Genomic DNA, 12,712 nt, shown 5'->3' with positions numbered 1-12,712 from the left:
ATGGGCTCAGAATGATGGTTACTCTTTATAAATGCAATTCTCTCATTTACCCTCATTAACTATCCGCAGCCATTGCCTGCTTGCAGGGGTTTACCTTATCCCCTTGGCTCCTCCCCTGCCTTTGTTTTGCTTGGTAACCATGGGAATCTGCATCTGGATGCTGTCCGGATGCTGTCATGGCGACCGATCGCCGCTCCCTGATGACGTCACGGGAAGCAACGATCCTCACCAAAATGGCGGAGCCCATGTGCGGGTGTGACCGCCATATTATCGGCTATAAATTACCGGCAATGGAAAGGGTTCAGCCTGTGAGCCTTCACCATGTACCCAACCTGTGATGTACTATTACATCACATGTCGGTAAGGTGTTAAACTACATGGCGGCATGCTGTATGCATTTTATACTAAATGGCGGCACGCTGTATGCATTTTATACTACATGGCAGCACGCTGTATGAATTTTATACTACATGGCGGCACGCTGTATGCATTTTATACAACATGGCGGCATTTTGTATGCATTTTATACTACATGACGGTACACAGTATGCATTTTATACTACATGGCAGCACGCTGTATGCATTTTATACTACATGGCGGCATGCTGTATGCATTTTATACTACATGACGGTACGCAGTATGCATTTTATACTACATGGCAGCATTTTGTAAGCATTTTATACTACATGGCGGTACACTAGAGGAAGGAAGGAGTAATGTGCAGAGAATTTCACATATTTCTAGTTAATGAGACCCTGGCAGACTTCTGAATTCAGATTTGTGTTTAAGAAAAACAAATACATGTAATATTCAACAGTAAGTGTATATGTATGTAGTTATGTGCAGAAACTTGCTGTTAATCATATACTTTTTTTCCTGTTCATTTGTAGGGCATTTTGTCATTTGCAGAGGCGACCAGCGCTGTCATTACTATTCATTTCAGCAAAGCAGGACAGTAAGTTTTCTTCTCAAAAATTTATGCATAAGCTTTTTTTTATGTTTATGCGAGTTGTCAGTTTTAATGATCATTGGTGGACAAAATATGTTTTTTTGTTAAAACCATGAACTGTTTCATTGTTTATTATTCAGACCAATAATATTCAGCATAGATGACATGGCATTTGAAGCAAACTTTGTTTTGGCAACATTAGAAGAAACAGATGATTCATCTTCTCCTCAAAAATCAAATGACACAGTCCGTGAGTAAGTATAGATTGATCAGATAAATAGATCACATTACATAGATGTACAGTAGGCATTGTTTGCATTCAAATCTTATTTCAGGTCAATAATGCACACAAACCATGCAGGTTTGCTTGTGGCCTCTTCTTGCTTTTTAATATAATTTTATTTTATGAGTTTTTTTAAATGCATTTTATACTCAGAGATTGTACAGTATAACTTACAACTTACATTTAACAATGGTAGGTTCTGTCAGTTTTGTTTGGAAAGAAAATCAATCAAAAAAATGATCTTTTAAAGATATTAATAATCTTTTTTAAATTAGAACTACACCTGGAATGCAGAAAGTTAGAGAACCAGGGACTTTGGCTAAAAGAAGCAAAGACAATGAGAGTTATATAAGAGACAAAGAACCACCACCTACTACTGCTGTTGCTTCTGAAAACCTCAATCAACACACAACAGAAGAGCCATCTCCTCCCGCAACTTATAATCAGGTATTTTAAAGGAGATATTTTGGACTATAAGACACACCCCAGATTTAGTCATCCAAAAAAGGAAAAAATAATTAAAATGTCCCTGTTGGTCACGCACAAGGACAGCACATATAGCCTGCTGCATCCATACATTTACACACAGTCCTGCTACATCCATTCATTCGCACACACAGCACTGCTATAACACACACATACAAACAGGAACACACTCAGTACTGCTATACTACACACATAGGAACACACTGGCCACTACTATACACAATGAGTGCTACTATGAACACTGAGAAGTGCTATACACACTGTACACTGCTATGCACACTGGGAACTGCTACGAAAACTGGGCACTGCTAAGTACACTGGACACCACTATAGACATTGGGCACTGCTATGCACACTGCTTACTAAAGTAAGAATCTCCTAGCGCTACGCCATTTTTAGCAGTGATAAAGTGATAGCTTTATTGGAACCCTCCAATAAAGCTAGTAGACACTGCCACGCAGTATGATAGGAACGCCGGACCGCGCTCGAAGTGGTCCGGCGTATTAAGGGAGGAGTAGATGTGAGGGCCGACCAAGCAAGACGTGCTTCCTCTGATGCCAGGTAATTTTAGATAAAGTTGATTGCACACCGATATTCTGTGTTTACCTAGGCCCATTGTAGGGAGAAATAATATAAATGCTAGTGGGTCCAGATCTATTTTGGCATGTAAAATTTTCTCTAAGTTTTAATACACTGATCTCCAATAGCGAATTATAAGGAGACACTCCCAGAAGATATCCAGCAGGCATTGCATGAGATTGAGGGATTAAGTCTGTGTGGTACTTCCGGGTCGTGGTACCAATTCCATAGGAATTTATATACTGTAGATTTTTTTTTGTTTATACAATAATGGAAGGTAGTTTTTGAAAGGCATATAATTTTCCATATTGTGGGAGGTGAAGGGTGTAGAGGGAAGGGGTAACTGGGGATCAGTGTGTGGCCAATTAAAATTTTGTATGACATTTAAAAAATGCAAGACGTTTCTATTCACTTCTATGGTTCTGACGGAGACAGCTCAGCACTGTACTCGACCATCTCCAGTAGTTCAACAGTGAATGGAGTGGCAGTGCAAGTGCGTAACGGAACACGGTTCTCGTGATCCGTAGGGGTCCCAGCCATGGCCGGATTAAGGCTGGTGGGGGCCCCTAGGCGCAAAATCTGGTGGAGGCCCCCACTGAGTGTAGCATACATACACATCCTCCTGCTTCCTTTCCACTATCCCAGCAGTAACACCGCTACATACAGCCGGGGGGGGGGGGGGGGGGGCGAGGCGGATGTATGTAGCTGTGTTACTGGGGGTGAGGCGGCTGTATGTAGCTGTTACTGGGGACACAGCTACATACAGCCGCCTCATTCCCAGTAACACAGCTACATACAGCCGCCTCACCCCCAGTAACACAGCTACATACAGCCGCCTCATTCCCAGTAACACAGCTACATACAGCCGCCTCACCCCCAGTAACACAGCTACATACATCCGCCTCGCCCCCCCGTAACACAGCTACATACAGCCGCCTCACCCCCAGTAACACAGCTACATACAGCCGCCTCACCCCCAGTAACACAGCTACATACAGCCGCCTCACCCCCAGTAACACAGCTACATACATCCACCTCGCCCCCCCCCGTAACACCGCTACATACAGCCATCTCATCCCCAGTAACACAGCTACATACAGCCGCCTCATGCCAGTAACACAGCTACATACAGCCGCCTTGCCCCCAGTAACACCGCTACATACAGCCGGCTCATCCCCAGTAACACAGCTACATACAGCCGCCTCATCCCAGTAACACAGCTGCATACAGCCGCCTCGCCCCCAGTAATACAGCTACATACAGCCGGCTCATCCCCAGTAACACAGCTATATACAGCCGCCTCGCCCCCATTAACACAGCTAGATACAGCTGCCTCATCCGCAGTAACACAGCTACATACAGCCGCCTCATCCCTAGTAACACAGCTACATACAGCCGCCTCATCCCCAGTAACACAGCTACATACACCCGCCTCAATTTCTTTGTACTGCCAACCCTAACTTTATGATTGTGCCTTATACTTCCCTGAGGCGGATGTTTTGTTGCCTATTGTGCATTGTTGTAATTTTGAAAAATGAAAAATAAAATCTTTAAATAAAAAAAAAAACATACACCCGCCGTATCCCCAGAAACACAGCTACATACACCCGCCGTATCCCCAGAAACACAGCTACATACACCCGCCTCATCCCCAGTAACACAGCTACATACAGCCGCCTCGCTCCCAGTAACACAGCTACATACAACTGCCTCGCCCCCAGTAACACAGCTACATACAGCCGCCTCACCCCCAGTAACACAGCTACATACAGCCGCCTCATTCCCAGTAAAACAGCTACATACAGCCGCCTCACCCCCAGTAACAAAGCTACATACAGCCGCCTCGCCCCCCCGTAACACCGCTACATACAGCCGTCTCATCCCCAGTAACACAGCTACATACAGCCGCCTCATCCCAGTAACACAGCTACATACAGCCGCCTCGACCCCAGTAACACCGCTACATACAGCCGGCTCATCCCCAGTAACACAACTACATACAGCCGCCTCATCCCCAGTAACACAGCTACATACAGCCGCCTCGTCCCCAGTAACACAGCTTCATACAGCCGCCTCGCCCCCAGTAATACAGCTACATACAGCCGCCTCATCCCCAGTAATACAGCTACATACAGCCGCCTCATCCCCAGTAACACAGCTACATACAGCCGCCTCATCCCCAGTAATACAGCTACATACAGCCGGCTCATCCCCAGTAATACAGCTACATACAGCCGGCTAATCCCCAGTAACACCACTACATACAGCCGGCTCATCCCCAGTAACACAGCTATATAAAGCCGCCTCGCCCCCAGTAACACAGCTACATAGAGCCGCCTCATCCCCAGTAACACAGCTACATACAGCCGCCTCATCCCCAGTAACACAGCTACATACACCCGCCTCAATTTCTTTGTAATGCCAACCCTAACTTTATGATTGTGCCTTATACTTCCCTGAGGCGGATGTTTTGTTGCCTATTGTGCATTGTTGTAATTTTGAAAAATGAAAAATAAAATCTTTAAATAAAAAAAAAAACATACACCCGCCGTATACCCAGGAACACAGCTACATACACCCGCCGTATCCCCAGAAACACAGCTACATACACCCGCCGTATCCCCAGAAACACAGCTACATACACCCGCCTCATCCCCAGTAACACAGCTACATACAGCCGCCTCGCTCCCAGTAACACAGCTACATACAACTGCCTCGCCCCCAGTAACACAGCTACATACAGCCGCCTCACCCCCAGTGACATGGCAACCAATCACAGCTCAGCTTTCATTTTACCAGTGCTCATGAATATTTTAAAGGGGAGCTGTGATTGGTTGCCATGGGCAACTAGAAATATACTGACTTTGAGACAGCTTCATAAATCTGCCCAAGTATGTACACAGTAGGTGCATATATACCCATATACACAGTATGTACACAGTAGATGCATATTTACCCATATACAGGCAGTCCCTGGGTTACGTACAAGATAGGGTCTGTAGGTTTGTTCTTAAGTTGAGTTTGTATGTAAATTGGAACTGTATACTTTATTATTGTAACCCCAGTCAAACTTTTTTTGGTCTCTGTGACAATTGGATTTTAAAAATGTTGGGTTGTCATAAGAACCAGGATAAACAATAAATCCTATTTACAGAAACCTTTGATAACTGGTATATCTGTTTATTGTAGCCTAGGACTAAAGTACAGCAAATTACCAAAATCCAGAGGTCCGCTTGTAACTAGGGGTCGTATGTAAGTCAGGTGTTCTTAAGTAGGGGTCCGCCTGTACACAGTATGTACACAGTAGATGCATATATACCCATATACACGGTATGTACACAGTAGATTCATATATACCCGTATACACAGTATATACACAGTAGATGCATATATACCCATATACACAGTATGTACACAGTAGATGCATATATACCCATATACACAGTATATACATAGTAGATGCATATAGACCTATATACACAGTATGTGCACAGTAGATGCATATATACCCATATACACAGTATGTACACAGTAGATGCATATATACCCATATACACAGTATGTACACAGTAGATGCATATATACCCATATACACAGTATGTACACAGTAGATGCATATAGACCCATATACACAGTATATACACATATACACAGTAGATGCATATATACGCCTATACACAGTATATACGCCTATAAACAGTAGATGCATTTATACGCTGTACATGCACAGTATATACATATATACACAGTATATGTATTTATATACTGTACATACATATATATACACACAGTATATACACTGTATATACATATATGCACTGTATATACATATATACACATATACACAGTATATACATATATACACACAGATAAATACATATGTATATACTTACCTTTTAGGGTGACCGGCCGTGGCTTCAGGCGGGTGATCAGGCGGGTTGGGGGTCTTTTGGTTGTTGTTCGGCTGGGAGGGGGTCGGCAGTGCTTGTTCAAGCAGGGGGGGGCGGAGGGGGGTGTGCTTGTTCGGACGGGGACGGGGAGCGCCGGGTGCTTCTTCAAGCGGGGGGGGGGGGGGCAGAGGGAGGGGGATGACGCTTGTTTAGACGGGGAGGGGGGGGGGCACTGGATGCTTTTTCAAGCGGAAGGGGGTGTCGCTTGTTCGGCCGGGGAGGGGCGGCGGGTGCTTGTTCGGGCAGGGGGTCAAGCGGGGTTGCTTGTCCGGGCAGGGGGGGTTGATGTCACAGCCATGCATGGCGGGGGATTGGCGGGCCGGCAGGCGGTCACCTGTGCCAGGGCTCGCTTGTTCGGTCGGGGATGGGAGGGGGGGGCGGTGGGTGCCTGTTCGAGCAGGAGCGGGGCAATCGAGAGGGTTTTCTTGTTCAGGCGGGCTCGCGGAGGTTGGTTGCTCGGCCACGCATGGCTGGGGATGGGCAGGGGGGAGGCGGTAACCTGTGCCGAGGGGGGCGGCCTTGGAGGTGGAAGCGGTGTCACCTGTGCTGAGGGGGCGGCCTGGGAGGTGGAGGCGGTTTCACCTGTGACTGGGGCGTCTCTGTCGTGCAGGGAGATGAGTGGGGAGGCGGTCACCTGAGTCTGGGAGCGGCGGGCATCTCGGACGGGTGGCGCGGGAGGTGCGATCTGGTGGGGGCCCCTAGGGGGGCTAGATGGTGGGTGCCCCGGGAGCCCCGCCTATAATCCGGCCCTGGTCCCAGCACCGAGACCCAGACCGATCAGCAAGTTTTCCACTATTCTTTTTTTTTTTAAATTAAATATTTTTTATTGATTTTTTAACAGTTTTGCATTTATACAAACAATCCCCCATTCCCCCCCCCCCCCCCTTTCCAAAGACAAACTTCCTCCCTTCTACCCCTCAAACCTACCGAACGTTTACCCCTATTCTGTGGATAGGGGATAACTTGCTGTAAGTTGAATTAATTTAAATTAACTTTCATGTTTCCTTTTTTGTTTGTTATTTTAGTTTTGTTCCCTATTTTTTGGAGCCGTTTCATCAAAACAGCACAAATCTTATCAACCAGTCAATTGCTTAGCAGCAGACAGTGAAGATGAGAATGAAGGACTTTCACAGACATTTTAGCCTTGCTGCAGGTATTTGCAATGATATTGCAACCAGAAACTGCCTTTACTCTGTATTCTGTTAATATTATTATAGTATGTTAATCTTATAGGGGTCTAATGGTCAGCTCAGTGGCCACATTCAGTTTTCAGCCCTCAATCCCTCTGGGGGGCAACTGATAAAGGACACTGTAAAAATATGTCTTTTTAAAGAGGTTTTCCATTAGAGGATATTGTATTTAGAGGAGCTCTACAAAGGTTAATAACGTAAAAATGATTATTTATCGCTCCTGGTTAATGCTGTGTTTAACTTCTGGGGTGTCTTATTGAGCAGGAAAATCAGGAGTGTCTGGGAGCGATAAGTTATCCCCTGTCCCACCTATTTCATTAACTGCCTTGTATCACTTGTTCTGTAGCACACAGCACCACAAGCCTGATGTGGTCTAAGAAATGACATTCTTATCTTTAATATGACATCAAACGTTTTCTAGTTTTTGGTAGTTTAGAACTGAAGTGAAACCCATTGCAATCTCAAAACTTGACTCATCTCAGGCAAAATATGACTTTTCTCTCTTCCTTTTCATGTGAATTTGGTGGAGATTTTTTTAAAGATAAATGGGCAAAATATCACTAAATGGCTAGTAGTTTAATGGGGTATAATCTGAATACAGTGCTCCTTTAATTTCTCTATTATAGTGTTTTATACAGTTTATTCAAAAGGGAGAACAGATAAACAGGGCTATATGTTCTCTACTGTAAAGACAAGGAAGGTGAAAAGCAAGGAGGTTTGGGAGTTCTAGTTCAGTGCTGGTAGCATGTAGGTTATTGGCCTGGTTGAACACCTCACCATATGGCACCCACATAAGTGATATAAAGTTATTTAAAAACCACTACCATACACAGACATATCTACACTGTCCAAATACAATTATACTGTATAGTTCAATCCGGGTTCTCCTTGTGACTACTGCTTACTCATCACCCGCAGTAATGTTACCCCCTTATGCAATCCTGGCCCAGGGCTGCAATGTACATCTAGGTATATATTATTCATGCACAGTGGGTCAGCACTTTGCGTTCTCATCTGATGATCTCAGTGTTTGCCTCTAGTGGTTTTATAACCCACATGTATATGTTTTGGTGGTTAATATTGTTTTAATGAAAACTACACATCCCCTTTTGTACATCCTTTTTCAACAGCAAAGCCCTTCTGTGACTCCTCTTCAGCACCAAAATTACTCTTGCACTATTAAAGAATATGTTCTTAACTAAACTACAGGTTACTGTAACTTGAGGATGTTCAGGAAATGTGGAGAGTGCAATCTTTCTCTTGGGGATAAAGGGGTAAATGACGAGCAGTGATCATCCGAGAGCAAATATTGAACAATGACAGGAAACTGAGCGTTGCATTGTGACTCACCACATGTCTCAGTAACCAGGATGGCAGGCTGAGCAAGTTACCAGCTGATGACACACCACTGCTTCTCCTGTATTTTAATACACTAGTTTGCAGAGCAGCCAGTGTAAGGGAACGTTCAGTACAATACAGAGATATAACATAATAGGAGACTTTAATGACCCATAAGAAAATCTTAAAGGAAACCTACCATTTGATTTGATGCATTATGAAGCAAACATACCTTGAGAATGCTGTAGCTACACTGATGCAGGATCATATCTTGGTTAATCCCTGAGCGGAGTAGTTTACTGAAAAAACTAATTATAACATTCGGGTCCTTGGGAAAGCTAGGTCAGGCTGGCTGCCTACATAAAAACATTACAAACGGAGCTTTTCATTAGACATGGAGGTTAGTCAAGACATGACTAATCAACCTGAGTTGGATCACTGATACACAGCAGCTGGTGCAGCAATTAATTATTCTGCCTTCAGGCACAACCCAGGGATTACATCATCCTCTCCTGCAGAGAATAACTCATGTGCTAGGAGAAGAACTGAAGCAGCCATAGAAGGGACAGATCTTCATTATCATAATGTTATATCTGTTTTATCAGAAAATCACTCAGCACAGGGATTAACCAAGATATGATCTTGCATCAGTGTGGCTACAGCATTCTCAAGGTATGTTTGCTTCATAATGCATCAAATCAAATGGTGGGTTTCTTTTAAAGTGAACTGAGTCTTATCTTAGAAATAGCTCAATTGTAACCAAAATTAGCTTAGCAAAAGAGAACAAAACCCCAAGAAGTGCTACCAGAAAGAGCTCATGATAGAGACCATTCATTACATCCAATGTATCACACTGCATACTGCCAGGATAGTATTTAGTGCAAATGTGTATTGGGGTAGAATAATAGATCATCTTTATTAAAATAAAAAAATGTTTTTGTGGTATAAAACCCTCAGGAAGGTGGAGACAAAAGTACTAGGCATATGCACTGCTAGTTACACCAAATGAAAAGTTTCATAACATCTAATTGATATCACAGGTTGCGTAGATGTTTCCCTTCAGATAATGATAGAAGATCCAACCATTGTCCTTTTACTATACTACTGGAAGATCTTTTATCTCAGCTTTGCCAAGACTCCTTCTCAGTGAAACCGAGTTTGACCAAACTTTTCTCTATGAAGGTTTTACCGTTTGATCTATTTTTCTTTTAACTCAGAGATTTGAGACCCTAAAGCACTGATCCTTAGAAACCTGTGCCCTTAAAGGTGCCATCAGACCACCTTGTTCTCTCTCTCTTAGGTAACACGCTGGTTAGTGGAGTGCAATTTCTGGATTCGATGCTTCTGTAGCATAGCTGCTCCTCACCAGATTTAAATTTTTTTGCCCATCGCTTGAAAAAGTAGGGGACAGATGAAAAGAGAAAGCACTTTTCATGACAGCCATTTAGTATAAATACTATATTTATTAAATAATTTCTTACAGTTTACTTTCATTTACAGAGGTTATTTCCATATGTGTCACACATCATACATGAAACGCATACATTTGCATTTAGAAATAAAGGAATGCTATATATAAACAAAAGCACACAAATACTTATGCAACCTCATCACAATTATCAGCAATGTACAGTCTCAGAGTGGGAAACCTAGAAAAATCATATATACACATCCAGGGTTTGGATTAAGGGGTTGTGCAGGATTAGAAAACATGGTGTTCTAAAAAAATCAATGCTACACATGGCATATGATATTACAGCCAAATTCGCAACTGTGAGGCAGACATGCTTTTCTTATCCTATACAAGTCCTTTAACCCCTGTTAAAGGGGTTGTCCACTTTCACCAAATAATTGATATTGTTCGTGTAATGAAAAGTTACACAATTTACTTTGTGTATCAATTCCTCACTGTTCTCTAGGTCTCTGCTTGCTGTCATTCAACAGAAAGCTTCATTGTTTACTTCTTGAGGATGTAAAGCTGTCACACAGGTGCACAGTTCTTTACATCACATTGAGTAATCAGAGCTGTATGACATCAAACTACCATGGACAGATTTCTATCCACTGGAAGTAAACAATAAAGTTTCCTTTTGAATGACAGCAAGCAGAGATCTAGAAAAACAAAGTATAGTTGAATTTGCTTTTCCTTTTCATTACAAAAAAATAACATCAGTTATTTTCTGAAAGCGGACAACCCCTCTAAATTCTCTTCCAGGGGAGAGACTACTTTTAGACAGACATCCGGTCAAATATACTTAAAAGGCATCTACTACCAGGATAAAGGACTGTATGCAAATGAGCCTGAGGGGCTCCAAGCTCAATACGTGTTAATGAAGCCTGAAGCCCCTCAGGCTCATATATATATATATATATATATATATATATATATATACACACACACAGTCCTTCATCCTGGTGGTAGAGTCATTTAAACATCATTCAGGAGATCTGCAGAAAGAGCGAGCACACAAAACATTTCTGCTAATACATTTTTCTACAATGTAGTGACATACTGTTAAAGCAGCATTTTCGTAAATGAATAACCCATTTTCCCCAAAAACCATTAAACTTTCAACTTACACAAATAAAAAAACACACACACAAACATTAATAAGAGGACCTATGTACACATCCCACAGAACAAGTCCTAGCATCAACATTGATCACATTACCATTTTCACTTTAGGAAGTGCATGGGTTTAGTTTTCATCTAAAAATAGACGTTTTGTGCGCAGACAGCCGTAAAAAGGGAGAGACTAGGCCGATATGTGGCATTGTAAAAAAAAAAAAAAAGGAGGCATCTATCATACAATATTGCTTTAGAAAGATGAAAAGCTAATAATGTTACCCGTCTTTGGTGTTGCTTGGGGGAGAATGCAAGAGCCACGCTGCTCAGTATTATAAACTTTGATCATTATGAGGCAAAGTATTAAAGAAAACCGAATATATACATAACCATATACATTGAAAGACAAAAAAGAAAAAATAAATAACTTTACTACCCCAGGGATAAGAGTTTTCCATAAATGCCCAAGATGAGGGCTGTCACTAGTAGATGAGATAGAATGTCTACTAAAATGCCTAAAAATGGCCAATAAAACACTGGATGGGTTTAAAGGTCTCCAAATACAAGAAAATACAATCCAGGAAGTTGTTGTCATTCACCGATGCATTTTCTAAGCAATTCATCTGTCCATGTAAAACGAACACTTTGTCTGGTTTACATAAAACAAACATCTATCACCAATCCTCGAGACAGGGGGATAAGTTTAATACACCCAGAACCACGCTGATCGGCTGCCAGACCCTTCCTTAGTGCAGGGCATTGTCACATTCATGGGTTACTGGGCCAGTGCATGGTCCAAGCTTAACAAAAAAAAATAGGGTCTGCATTCATGTCAGTCCTGTGGTTTCTTCATTTGAAAACCCCTCTTAAAAAAAAAAAAAAAAAAAAGTACATAGCTATAAACAATCACAGATCTTAAATGTAAAGAGCATTTGAACAGGAATATGATTGATTGTAGAAATTGTTATTTAGTACTATGGTATTTTCTTATTGAAAATTTACAAAATGCAGGTTACTCGTACAATCTTGGGCAGCACTTACATGACAGCCTGGGCTGTAATCGCTGGCAGGCAGTCGGCCCAAAGAAAAACATGTCTCTGTGCTATCCATTTTAGGGGTCTTTCACATTGGCGTTGTTTTTCATGCCCGTGGTTCAGAGATTTCCACGGATGCCTCTCAAAGCCATTTCAACGGGTGTTTCCACTGATCCACTGTCCATGGAAAAAATTATGAAACCTGTCCTGTTTTTTTTGACAGTTGAGGATCAACTTAGGTAATAGAAGTCTATGGGTCCACTTTTTTTTTTTTTTTTTTACGGATGAGGCTGAAAAACTAGGTCAAAACACAACACATGGGCAACGGAAGCCGAG

General features: G+C 42.5%; 1 protein-coding gene across 1 annotated transcript in view; it reads left to right on the top strand.

Annotated features, from left to right (window-relative positions):
- Positions 1-8,641, top strand: part of RAD9B (RAD9 checkpoint clamp component B) — a 28,960-nt gene extending 20,319 nt beyond the window's left edge. Inside the window, exons 8-11 of the mRNA XM_072143157.1 lie at positions 892-956; positions 1,091-1,204; positions 1,509-1,680; positions 7,274-8,641. Coding sequence (XP_071999258.1) covers positions 892-956; positions 1,091-1,204; positions 1,509-1,680; positions 7,274-7,390 — 468 coding nt within the window. The 3' untranslated portion in view covers positions 7,391-8,641. The remainder of the gene's footprint in view (positions 1-891; positions 957-1,090; positions 1,205-1,508; positions 1,681-7,273) is intronic.
- Positions 8,642-12,712: the final 4,071 nt, after the last annotated feature.

The sequence above is a fragment of the Engystomops pustulosus genome, chromosome 1, assembly GCF_040894005.1.
Source record: "Engystomops pustulosus chromosome 1, aEngPut4.maternal, whole genome shotgun sequence".
In the NCBI taxonomy this organism is placed as follows: domain Eukaryota; kingdom Metazoa; phylum Chordata; class Amphibia; order Anura; family Leptodactylidae; genus Engystomops; species Engystomops pustulosus.
Note: the sequence above shows the minus strand (reverse complement) of the source record. Positions and strands in the feature narration are given on the sequence as shown.